The sequence below is a fragment of the Camelus ferus genome, unplaced genomic scaffold (genome assembly GCF_009834535.1).
Source record: "Camelus ferus isolate YT-003-E unplaced genomic scaffold, BCGSAC_Cfer_1.0 contig2643, whole genome shotgun sequence".
In the NCBI taxonomy this organism is placed as follows: domain Eukaryota; kingdom Metazoa; phylum Chordata; class Mammalia; order Artiodactyla; family Camelidae; genus Camelus; species Camelus ferus.
Genome location: NW_022588210.1, coordinates 6,111 through 17,877, shown reverse-complemented (window position 1 = coordinate 17,877; position 11,767 = coordinate 6,111). Strand labels below are relative to the sequence as shown.

Genomic DNA, 11,767 nt, shown 5'->3' with positions numbered 1-11,767 from the left:
GAAGGCACTTTGGGCAGCTTGTTGTAGGGTCCTGGAGGCTTTCTCTCTCAGCCTCTGGGCGCCTCTATTGCAAACCCTTCATAGCTGTTTGGCCTGCTGGAAAACCACTCCGACTGTTTTGCCCGTAAGATGCGTTCTGTTTATAACTCATCTCTACTCCTTGGAAAACAACTCAAGAAAAACTCAGTTGGTTTTCCACCAGCGATGGGCAGGGGTGAGGGATAGCATGTAATTATTTTATAAAATAAAATTAAAATTAAAATAATAATAAAAATAATAAAAGAAGTATTAAAACAGCACTGGGCACATAGGAGAGAGTCAATAAATATTTCCTGGCTTAAATTAAAAGTGATGGCTCAGTGATTCTATGGCTGCTCTATTTGCTGAGCTTGTTACTCCTTTGCTCCATTACAATTTTTTTAACTGAAAAAGAAATACATGCATATGGTTAAAAAAATTCAAACAGAGCACAAAAATACACAAGTGAAAGAAGTTTTCCCTCACCCTCTGTTCTTTCAGCCCTCCCTGGAGATGCCACTGTTTATTATCCTTTGTGTGCTTTTCCAGATAGGCTATGCACATTCCCACCTATGTATGTAAATTCCTTTAAACTTTTACTTATTTTTAACTTAAAGGGGTTTAAATCCTCAAGTGGCTTCTGCCTGGGTAATAGAACAGAACAAATCTGACTCCATACTAGATCTTTTCCTTTGAATTTAACCCTGTGCTCTGTCTCCTAGGCTTCATCTTGCTTGTGAAACAGTGTTGCCTAGAGCCTGAAATATACAGAAGAGCCTAATCTGAAGGCTCTGACCTTTAAGGATATTTAACACTTTTCCATCCATATAAAGATAACAAGTTGCAGAAAAGAAAATAACGTTTGTTTTGCTGGAGGTTTACAGAGATTTGACTCAGGCAGATAGCTGCAAGAACAAAGGATTCTAACAAAAAAGAATTCCTACACCAAGAAGTTTGCTACAACCAAGCACGTAGGAAAGGAGCCTGAATTCTGACTTGGGGAGATGGTTTTCCAGGACATTTGTTTGCCATCAAGGTCTACAGAAACTTGCTATTCCATGCCCCAACACCTGGTCTCTGAAATTATTGGCCTGTCCTGCACTGAGGAGAATGAATTTGGACTCGGTAACACTCCTATCTACCTAGCAAGCTGGGCACTGGATCTGAGGACAGCTCTCCCACACCCAGGGACCTACTGTGAGCCCTTGATGGTTCCACTAGGGTGGGGTGTGGTTTATTCAGGAGGGATGGGCACTATGCACCAACACTCAGGCAGTCTGCTCTGTCTGGGGCTCTGATCTTGTACCTCCCGCTCCCCACCAGCCCAACACCTGGAACAGTGGAGCTAAGACAGAGATCGTGCCTGCCTGTTTCCCAGCGTGTAAAAGGGGAATATGAACTCTTCCCAAGGTAGTTCTGAGCGACAACACCTTCGGGTGCTTGGTTCCCAGAGCAACAGGGAACCCAGCTCCGCGTGGGATCAACGGGTGTGATCCCGTAGGGGTTCTGCAGAGGCCTCGGCTGGAGGGCTGGACCAGGGAGGGAAAATTTGAGCTGCGGGCCTTGAAGTGTTAGTGAAGGGTACAGAGGCAGGACTGAATTCTGTTTCAGGATGCCACCAGAGGTAAACCTTTTTCTCTACATCTCTGCTACTCCCCTCCCCTCTCCAGATCCCTCCCTTCTCTCTGCACTTCCTGTCCATCTGTCTCCCTCCACTTTTCTCCTCCTCCCCTCCTCCTCCCATCTTCTCCCTCCCTCACTTCCGCAGCTTCTCTCACAGAAACCTGAGGATCGCTGGCCCTCCTGCGCATGCGCAGTCAGTGCCAGGTGGACCGCGGTTTGGAAGCTCCATCTCCGAGCCGGGGATCTGCCCCAAAGTCTTCTCAGCTATGTCGCCCGGTAAGCCTTTAGCTCCTGCCCCGGGGCCGGGGCCTCCGGCTGTGGAAGTGCAAGGTGGGGGGCTCACGGGAAAGGTTCAGGCGGCTGCGGGAGGGCGGTCCACGTGTCACAGCCCGCGAGGGCATGATTCAGCGTGTGTTCAGCTATATTGCTCGGGCCAGGCCCCTCTGCCCGCGCCACCTGCCCCGGCGCCCCGGCCACAGCTGCTCAGGGCCAGGTGTGCACCTGCCGCCTCTCGCCCCAGCTGGTCTCCCCTCAGTCTGCGGCTGGAGTCCTCTTCCCCTCTCCCGCCCGCGAGTCCTCTCTTCCCGGGCTTCCTCTCCTCAGCCGCCGGCCCGTCCCCGTCCCTGGGCGGGCTGTGTCCCGGGACGGCGGGGTCTGCGGACCCGGACGGGGCAGCTGGGACTGGGGCTGGCCTCCGAGCGGAGCTGCAGCCCGCGTCCCCAATCCCCCGCTTTCCCTGCCCCGTGACCCCTGGGCTGCCCTCCTCTCCCTTTCCCGCTCCCTCAGGACCAGCTCGGTGGCGTGGGCGCTGCTCCCCAGGCTGAGAGCCTCCGGCCGGCCGTAAAGCCCAGCTTGTCCTGGTGAAGTCTGCAAAAGGGAGCGTCAGTGCTGAGGGAGCTTCCGTCACCTCCCTCAGTGTTTCTGCCCCAGGTAAGTTCCTTGAACACTTTCAGGTGTCATGATGGCGGTGCTTGATGATGTCACGTGGTTTTATACTGAGAGGGATTACAGTGTTGAAAGCAGGACTTGGTTCAGTTAAAAATGAGCTGAAGGCATGAGTATGTGACATCCTCCAGGCTTCCCTCTCCCAGGCTGAAACGTGTGACCGTTGATTTTAGAAAGATAGTTACAGTCCCTAACTAGCCCAGCCCAGCTTGGGTGTGTTAACAGGAACAGCACCACCAGAGGCGTTGGAGACCTAGGGACATTGCAGTCCTAAAGAGCTCCTGGCACACAGTTTGGTTTGTTTTGGTTTTTTCTTTTTCTTAAATTGTGCGGCAGACTAGTTGTATAGAGGGGAAAATAATTGTCAAGAGATTATTTTTCATATAACAGCTTTATTGTGATATTGTTCACACACCGTGAAGTCCATCCATTTAAATGGTACAATTCAGCAGCTTTTAGCATATTCACAGTGCTGCAACCATTATTATTCCAGAACGTTTTCGTCACTTCAGAAAGAACAGTGGAAATCAATGACCTATTCACCCTTACCCAGTGGTGGTTCTAAAGAAGTTTCTTGGCTGTTCCTGACCATAAATTAACTTGCTATATTCCATGAAATATCTGGTAGTAATTCTAATCAGAATTGCATTGAATCTGTCTATCAAAACAGGAAGAATTAATGTCTTTACGGCATAAACTTCTTCTAACCATGAATATATCTGAGACCCTACATTTTCATCTGTCCAGAGCCTGGCCCATGGGAAGTCCTCACTAATTTTGGGGCTTGTGAATGATGAGATTCTATACATTGTTAGTTGCAAATGTAGCCTTTCACAGAAGAGAAAAGTAACCTCAGTGAAGCCAAGTGACTCTCTGATAGTCAGAAAGGGTGACAGTCAGTGCTGGAGTGATACAGTGGACTTGCTGCTTGCAGCCAGAATTTTCCACCACCTACAGCTACGGGGATTACAGTGTTCTTTTATTTTTTTAAAGACTTGCTTTTATTTTTCTAATAATTTTTTATTGAAGTGTAGTTAACTTACAATGTTAGTTTCAGGTGTACAGCAGAGATTCAGTTATAAACATATTCATATGTATATACATACGTTTTAGATTGTTTTTAGTACAACTCATTACAAGAACTTGAATATAGTTCCCTGTGCTATATAGCAGGTCCTTGTCATTTATTTTATATTTATTAATGTGTATCTGTTAATCCCCCTTTTCCTGCCTGCTAACCACAGTTGGCTTTCTATGCCCATGAGTCCATTTCTAGCAGCACCATTTTTCCTAGTTAATATATGCTGCTTGGCTGCTTTCAGTTTCAGTAATTCCATCTTATCTGTGGGCGTTTTTCTTCTGGTGGACCTGTATGTGGTTTGCACACGTGGTAATAGAGATCTGTATTTTGGAGAACTCCAGGCCTCGTGTAGTCCCTGGTAGAGAGCGCCCACTGAGCTGATGCTTGAACTGGGAAAAAAGCATAGTAAATGTTGGTATTTCCACTATAGTTGAGACTTCCAGGTTTCTATAACCTCTCTAGCCAACCTTAATGTTGGCTGCACCCATACTGGGTAATTTGGTGGAACTCCATGGTATGGTGATGTAGAGACAGGGCTTTGTATGCTCCTTCTCTTTCCTTTTTCTAACACTCATTCTCCTGGGCCTCCCAGATCCTCCCACAACAGTGCCCAGGGCTGGCTTGGTGCTGCACTCAGGCAATATTTGTTAATAAGGCCCTTTCCTCATCTCTTCTGAGCCTCCGTTTCCTTCTCTGCACAATGAGACCGTAGACTAGATAAGTCCTTTTCAGTTTCTTTTAAAGCCATGTTTCCTTTGAGAAACAGAAAATGCAAATCTCTCCTCTCATTCCAACCCTTTAGATTTTGATATGTCCTCCAAAGAGTGACATAGTTCTTTGTGGAAAGCTGATGTGATTGTGATTCCAGGTGGCACAGGAAAGACTCTTCAGAGATTTATTGCAGGGAAAGGGCAGGAAAGGAGCAGTATGTCACACTTTCTGGTGTGAGCAATGGAGCAGGGGATTGGGTTTAAATACGGTGTCTGATGTGGCCTCTCTCTAATCTTGCACAATGTGATAAACCTCTCTCCCTCAGTTTTTTCATGTATGAAGTTGGGGTGATAGTATTTTAGGGTTTTTGTGAAACATTATACACATAATCCATTTGTTTCTCGGTAGAAACAAGAGCTGCTAGGGAGTCAGTGATTTCTTTAAAAAAAAAAAAATCTTGTCCATAGCACTCTGTCTGTGTGTATTTTGAAGTTCCTGGAAGGTGAGTGTTGAAACTAAAGTCCATCATGGGACAGGTGGCCCATAGTCCTCTGTGCCCCAGATTGCCCCCTCCTCCCCAGTCCTCTTCCTCTCAGTCCAGAATGACGTTCCCTAGTAGATTTATACAGAGTTCTTGTGGAAATAGCTTTTCATTTTATTGTTTCACCAAGAAGGGCTGCCATCATGATCTCTGTGGTCAGGTTTTGCTGACCTGAAGGCTATGCAATTGGGGGTTTCTATTTAATAAAAAGAAAAAAAATTACAAATACAAACTTAGACCTAGGGTGGTGACAGGGGCTCTTGGAAGTGGGGGCCATTAGCTTTGTTAGCTTCAGGTGCAGTGGCCTTTGGCCACGAGGACCCATCCTCGTGCTCTGAAATTGGAGGGACCAGTGGGTTCAGTGGGAAATTTGAGTGTATCTCATGGTCTAGGGATTGTCCTATTTGTGCTGTGTGTTCCTTATTTGAGACAGTGAGCTCATTTAACCTCAATAGCCTCTTTAAAAATTAGACTTTTAATTTTGTGATGTAACTTAGATTCCCATGTAGTTGTAAGAGATAATATGGAGAGGGCCTATGGACAATTTGCCCAATTTTCCTTAACGGTTCAATCTTGCAAATTTCGGGTACAATTCATTACTGACTCACTAACCCTTTGAGGTTTATGTTATTGCCCTCATTTCTATTCATGATTAAACTGGGGCTTAGAGAATCACACAGGCCTGCCCAGGTCACACACATGGTTAGTGTAGAGTCGGGTGAAAGTGGGCTTGGGATTTCCAGGCAGTACCATTATGATGGTCTGTGGCAGGGAGCAGCATTCACTTTGCTTGTTTATTCATTCAACAAACATTTATTGAATAAACTCTGTGTGTCAGATGCTTTAATAGGGTTATCAGATTCTTCAGCAGTACTGAAAATCAGGTAATGTTTTCTGTTTTTTAATCTGAGAAAATTAGCTCTGAGAGGTTATAACCCCCCGAAAGGTAATATAGCTGATAAAGGAGGGATAGTAAATTTGTACAGTCCCCCCTTTTTATGCAGGTTGTAACCTAGGCATTTAACATTTGCAAACTTCAGTAATCCAGATAATTTCTTCTAAGGCAATGATTTTTTTTTTAATTGAAGTATAGTCAAGTTTACAATGTTGTGTCAATTTCAAGCTGTTTTTTGAATTTTGAATTAAAAAATATTTTTTGAGGAGGGTAATTAGGTTTTTTTATTTGTTTCATTTTTTAAAATGAGGTACTGGGGATTAAACACAGGACCTCATACTTGATAAGCACGTGCTCTACCACTGAACTGTACCCTCCTCCCCAAGGCAAGTTTTCTTATTCATTATTCTGCAGCTTAGGAGTTCAAATAAATTGGATAGAAATCCAGATATTTTGATCCCACTGTGGTTCTTTTCTTTATATTCTGCTTAAAGGGGTGTGGAAAGCAGTTCCTTTGTTCATTTCTTTATTCAGCAGTTTTGAGCACTGTCTTTGCATTAGGGTTTGGCTAGGTGCTTGGAACAGAAAACAAGAAATGACCCTGCTCTGCAGGGGCAGGAAGCCTAGACCAAAAGCTGGGTAATGTGATCCGACCTACAGTAGCCATGTGCAGGCACTGAGGACAAACTGTACCCCCGTCTTTGCTTGGGCTTCCCTTGCCTTCTGGCTGATACACACCAGCTCACCGCAATCCAGAGGGGCCCACAGCCCACAGCAGAGTAAGTATATCGATCTCCTCTCCCCTCTCGGCAGGGGCTGCAACATGAGCACCCCTGACTACGTGCAGTGCGCTGAGAACGACCAGATTCTCCCCGTGGTGGTCCAAGCCATTGGGATCATCTCAGAGGAGAATTTCTTTTGCATCTATAAGCGAATCACCTTGGTGAGCCAGATCAGCCCCTGTGGCTCCCATTGGGCACTCTGTATCCACTACAGGCACCACTATGCACCCGAGAATGGGTGGGGAATCTTCCAGACCCACAGCAAGGTAGTGGGCCTTGTCACCATTGCCGACTGCCTCTCGGCCAAGGCCTTCGAGAAGCTCCACGTGCAGAGGAGCTGTATGGCACATCGTTAATGACTCTCAGTTCTTTGTGCTGCATAGGTAGGTAGCCGAGCAGAAGCGCACCGACGTGGCCTTCAATCTACGAGGACTGCAGGCTGGTGGAGAAGAGGATCGAGGACTTCACTGTCTCTCTCTTCATCATGCTCAAGTCCAAGTGGCTGGATAGGGCCCCCAACAAGTCTGGGGATAAGATCCCCCTCCTCTGCACCTTGTTTGAGAAGGAGGACTTCATGGGATTGGACACAGACAGCAGGTAAGTCTACCTGGAGGCCCGGCCACCCTCGATGTGTGCCAGATTGCTTCCCTATATCCAGGAAGGGATCATCAAGGAAGAGGGCTGTCTTGTAGCCAAGAGTGGATGGAGGTGCAGCCCGCTGGTTTACAGACATTTAAAAGTGAATCCGCCTTTGTTTCAGAGAGATCCTTTTAGGGATATTGTGGACACTTACTCCAGCTTTTCAGCCAGGACCCCTGGTGGGACCCCTGGAGTTGCTGTCCAATAGAGTAGCCACAGCCTCTGATGCTAGGAGAGCTGGGGAGGAGGCTGGTCTGAGCTGACATGTGCTGTAGGTCAAATGAACATCAGATGCTGAGACATCTAATAAAAGGAATGTAATCTACCTTGTTCCTTTCTATATTGATTACATGTCAAATTGATAGTATTCTACGTACAGTAGAATAAGTAAGATCTGTTCTTAAAATCACTTTCTAGTATTTGTTTTTTGTTTGTTTCTTTGTTTACTTTTTAAATGTGGCAACTGGGAAACTTTCTTTACATGGATCTCATTTCATTTCTGTTGGGCAGCCTGTCCTGCGACAGTCTCATCCCTTTGCTTAGATAAGAGATTCTGAATCCCGAGATGCAGAACGAGGCTCTGGTTGAGCTGGGGGTGGACCCGGTGTCTCCTGACTCCTAGGCCCAGTACCTGCACGGCTCAGGTCCTCTCTTCATGCCCGACAGCCACCATGCCAGGTTAGGTCATCAGAAACACCGCCAGGGATTTACGAATGAACTCCTTACAGCAGGAAAAGGCGTGTCACGGAGTATGGGACAGAGCAGGGAAAGGTTCATCCTCACTTTGTCCCTGTGATTAGGTCAAAGGCCTCACTTTGCCTCGAAAGTGCAGACGAGCTCTTCTGGGCTGCCTACCCCCCCCCACTTTCTGCTCTGTTTCCCCGTGTGTCCATTGTGCCGTCCCTCGGGCAGAAGAGGTTGAGATGCCTTTGCCGAGAGGTGGTCCCCCTTTGCTGGGGAAAGTGAGGGAAGTTGTGTACCCCCGGCCTACGGCCTCGGGCCTTGAGTCTGGAGAGCACTCATGGCGGTCTCACAGGTGACGGTCGGAGAACCTAGCACGTGCAGCCGGGTCCGCTGTGGAGGCGGTGATCTGTGATTCTTGAACTTGCCCAAGATCAGATCCTACTTTCTGGTTGTTGGTCAGTTGGAGGAGAAGGTGCCAGAGAATTGAAAAAAAGAATGTCCAGACCAGCCCTGTGAGTGAGAGGCACAGGGGACCTGAGTCCCACCTGCGTGTGGATGCCTGGCGAACTCTGCATGAATTTTCAGTTCCTCCCCGGATATTCCTCTATGGCTTAAGGAAGGGGCAAGGCATGTCGTGGCAATGATCTGTACTTGTCCTCACACGGCCCTGCGATCTACATGTCCGCACTCCCCTTCTGCTCCTTGGAGATGAGGTGGCAGGTTTAGGAGCCTGGGCACTGCTGAAGGCACAGCTGCCAGCACCGGGCTTCTCCCAGACTGGCTCCGTTCACCTCACCTGTCACCTCCTGCTGAGCCCCCAGGCGTTAGTCCAGGTAGGTGCATCGGTGCAACGTAAGAAGGGACCAACTTCTCCCCCTGGACAGACTGCTGCGTGAGCAGTGGAAGCCTGGAGCCATGCCCCAGCCCCATGGCCAGTGCTTCCTCTTTTGTCATAGGAGGCACTGGTGACATTTTTGCTCAGCAACTGCTTGGCTCTGAGTCTGTAGACCCACCAGAGAATGCCAGCTTGTTTTTGCCTTTTCAAGTCTGTCCTTGGGATTTGGCAGAGTAGATTGGATGTGTGCTTAGCCCATAGCGGTTGACACTGTCACCATTGTTTACCCAGAACCTCGTGTACCAGGCATGGTTCTCGGCATCAAAATACAGCAGCGCATTAAACCTCCCTCCTGGTGGGTCTGTCTGTTGTGGTACAAAAAGCACCCAGCCAGCATCTGAACGTCAGTGAGATAACGCGGCCAGTGAGCTCGGGTCAAGCACGTTCTTCTCCAGTCACTTTTACTCCATTGTTCCTTTTACTATTCTACAGTCATTAATTTATAAAACAATGCTTTGGTGCAGGAGCAGAGCCTAATCCTCTACTGCTACTCTTGGTGGGAGTGAGTAAAACTGTCCAGCCTGAAATGTGACCACAATTTGTAGCTCAAAAGCTGTCTAGACGCATGTAGGTGGAGTTTTGGTTTGGGGCTCTGACCACGTTGGTGTCCCCCTGGCAGCGCTGCTCCACACAGGCCCCTGCCTTCCCTGGAGCAGGAGGTGAGGATGGGTCTCACTGTCCCTGCGTCCCTGGCCTCACACACTCACGTAAATTCTTGTACAGGCTGTCAAATTCATTTTTGTTCTTGTGTGTTTCTAATTTTCGCTTGTTCCTCTTTTCCTTTTTCTTTTTTCCTTTTTCTCTTGTACTGCCCTTTGAGTATGTTGTTGCATCTGAAAAGGTGGGCTGTGCACACCCTGCATTGGAAATAGCTGGATCGCCCTCCGTGCTGTCTCCATCGCTTTAAAAACCAAAAACTTAACAGCTGCCTTGATCCATGTATTATCCTAGACATCTTTTAATTTTCTAATTTTTTGGAATATTTGCTTTGTTAGCACATCACCCACTGGTGTTTGATACCTGTTAAAATCCTTGCTTTGAGGAACCTGTTTGGTCCTCCTCATATTTGGTGACAAATGCGCCCTTATTAAATTTGTTTGTTTTGAAGAAGTGAGATGGGAATTGATTTAGGCGGCTGCTGAAGGATTCTTTTCATGGAGTATTTAAACTTCTAAAGTCAAAGTCTGCAGCACCTTGCTCGATATCTGCTTTTACACAAAAGTGCTCAGCACGCGGTTCCTGGCTGTCGCTGTGTGACGTGCGTGATAGCCCTTCCTGGCCTGGCGGTCACTGGTGAGGAAGTGGCAGGCTCGGGGGTGAGCAGCTGCAGGGTACGCTGTTGGAGGAAGCAGTCACTTTTTTTTTTTGCATTCAACTTCCCCTATGCTCATTTACTTTACTTTGCCTTCATAAAGGGGCAGTATCGGGTCCAAAATCCATGCCACTCTTTTGTTCCCTGTACGAGGCTGGTTTTTCTGAGTATCAGGACAACTTGGCCTTCTCTGAAGAGGCTGGCTCACCTGGATCTGGTGGACAAACGGACCGCTAAAGGGGGCCGTATGTTCCAGTCTGCTTCATCCAGTGGGCATTCAGAGCTTGGTCTGTGGTTTGCCTCAGCAGCCGTGCAGGCCTCCCTGCACTGGCCTTTACTTTTAACCCACAGTTGGCAGTAAATGGCTGACTCTGTGTCTGTTGCAGCTGACGTCCACCACTGACGGCCGTGTCGTTACTTTTCGGTAGTGAGACCCCAACACCCCAAGTCAGCTGTGAAGGAAGATGCTTTGGCCGACCTAGGGCCTTGCATTCTCACCCCTACCATGGTTCATCTCACCCGGGGGAAGGGTTTGGCCACCACCATCATGCTGACCATGAGGCCTTGTTTCTCCTTTCATGCTCTGGTCCAAATGTCGACACTGCGTTTTTCACTGACTTGGTCTCGCTTGAGACAGGCCAGAATTTCTGAAAGAGTCCATCACATTCTGGGTGGGGAACAGAAGGAAGTAAGTGTCGCAAGTAGAAGGAGTCTAGGCTGTCCGGGTTGGCAAATGCAGGCTGGGATCTGTGATGGCTGGGCTGTGCCCTGGACACAGGCCTTTCCCGTGGCTCCTGAGAGCCCAGGGGTCAGAGTGAGAACAGCCTTGCCTGGGTTCCTCCATTCTCTTCTGCTCACTGGCAGGTGTGTCTGCTAATTAGGAGCTCCCCCAGACCTCGGGTCCTTCAAAGCTCAGACCATGGACGAACCTTGAGTCCCTTCTCCTGGGCCTCCTGTGTGAGAATCCAGTGCCTTCTGAGGTGACCAGCGGCAGGAGATGCCTCCTCCTCCAGGGAGCACCATTCGGAGGACTGTGACTCACTGCACCATGCTGTGAGCTTATGGGGTGACGGCCATGGTCCCTGCAGAACCAGACTTGAGATGGGCTTAGCAATGGAAATAACAGGACTGATTCCAGGGCAGGGCTGGTGGGAGGGAACAGGGGATATTGAATGTGACCTCAAACACCTAGGTGGGTGATGGTTCTGTTAGTTAAATGGGGAGCCTGGGAGGTACCTGCCAGGAATCGAATTCCAGAGTAAATGGTGGACATGAGGCATTTTTAAGATGCCATTTGTCATCCAAGTTAGGACTTCAAAGAGGCACTCGGGTCTATGAGCCTGGGGCTCAGGTGAAGGTGCCGGACTAGAGACACACGTTGGGATTTGTCCTTCTTAGCTGGAGTTCACAGCCTTACATGTGGGTTAGCTCTTCTCAAGAGGTGCAGACTGAGGCTGAGGGAGGGCAGGGCTGTGCCTCGGTTGGAGGAAAGCCCAGATAATGCAGCTTTGGTGTGTCAGTCAGTGGCATTTGGGATTTTCAGAGCAATGCCATTTATCCTTAAAGGGCCGGGTGGTGGGCAGGGCCAGCCAGGATGAAATATAAAGGGAGGGTCGTGGCCACGTGTGCGTCTTGGGAAGA

General features: G+C 48.3%; 1 protein-coding gene across 5 annotated transcripts; it reads left to right on the top strand.

Annotated features, from left to right (window-relative positions):
- The first annotated feature begins 955 nt into the window (after positions 1 to 955).
- Positions 956 to 7,627, top strand: LOC106730935. Of its 5 annotated transcripts, XR_004318464.1 has the most exons (3): positions 956 to 1,917; positions 2,428 to 2,571; positions 6,376 to 7,627. XR_004318464.1 is itself a non-coding variant. In XM_032476202.1 (2 exons), exons 1-2 carry the CDS (start codon positions 1,631 to 1,633, stop codon positions 6,950 to 6,952), a joined length of 612 nt encoding a protein of 203 aa, XP_032332093.1. In that variant the 5' UTR covers positions 956 to 1,630; the 3' UTR covers positions 6,953 to 7,627. The 5 variants fall into 5 exon arrangements, 1 of the variants encoding a protein (XP_032332093.1); XR_004318467.1 differs by having other exon boundaries at positions 956 to 2,571; positions 6,988 to 7,627; XR_004318466.1 differs by having other exon boundaries at positions 956 to 2,571; positions 6,984 to 7,627.
- The last annotated feature ends 4,140 nt before the right edge of the window (positions 7,628 to 11,767 follow it).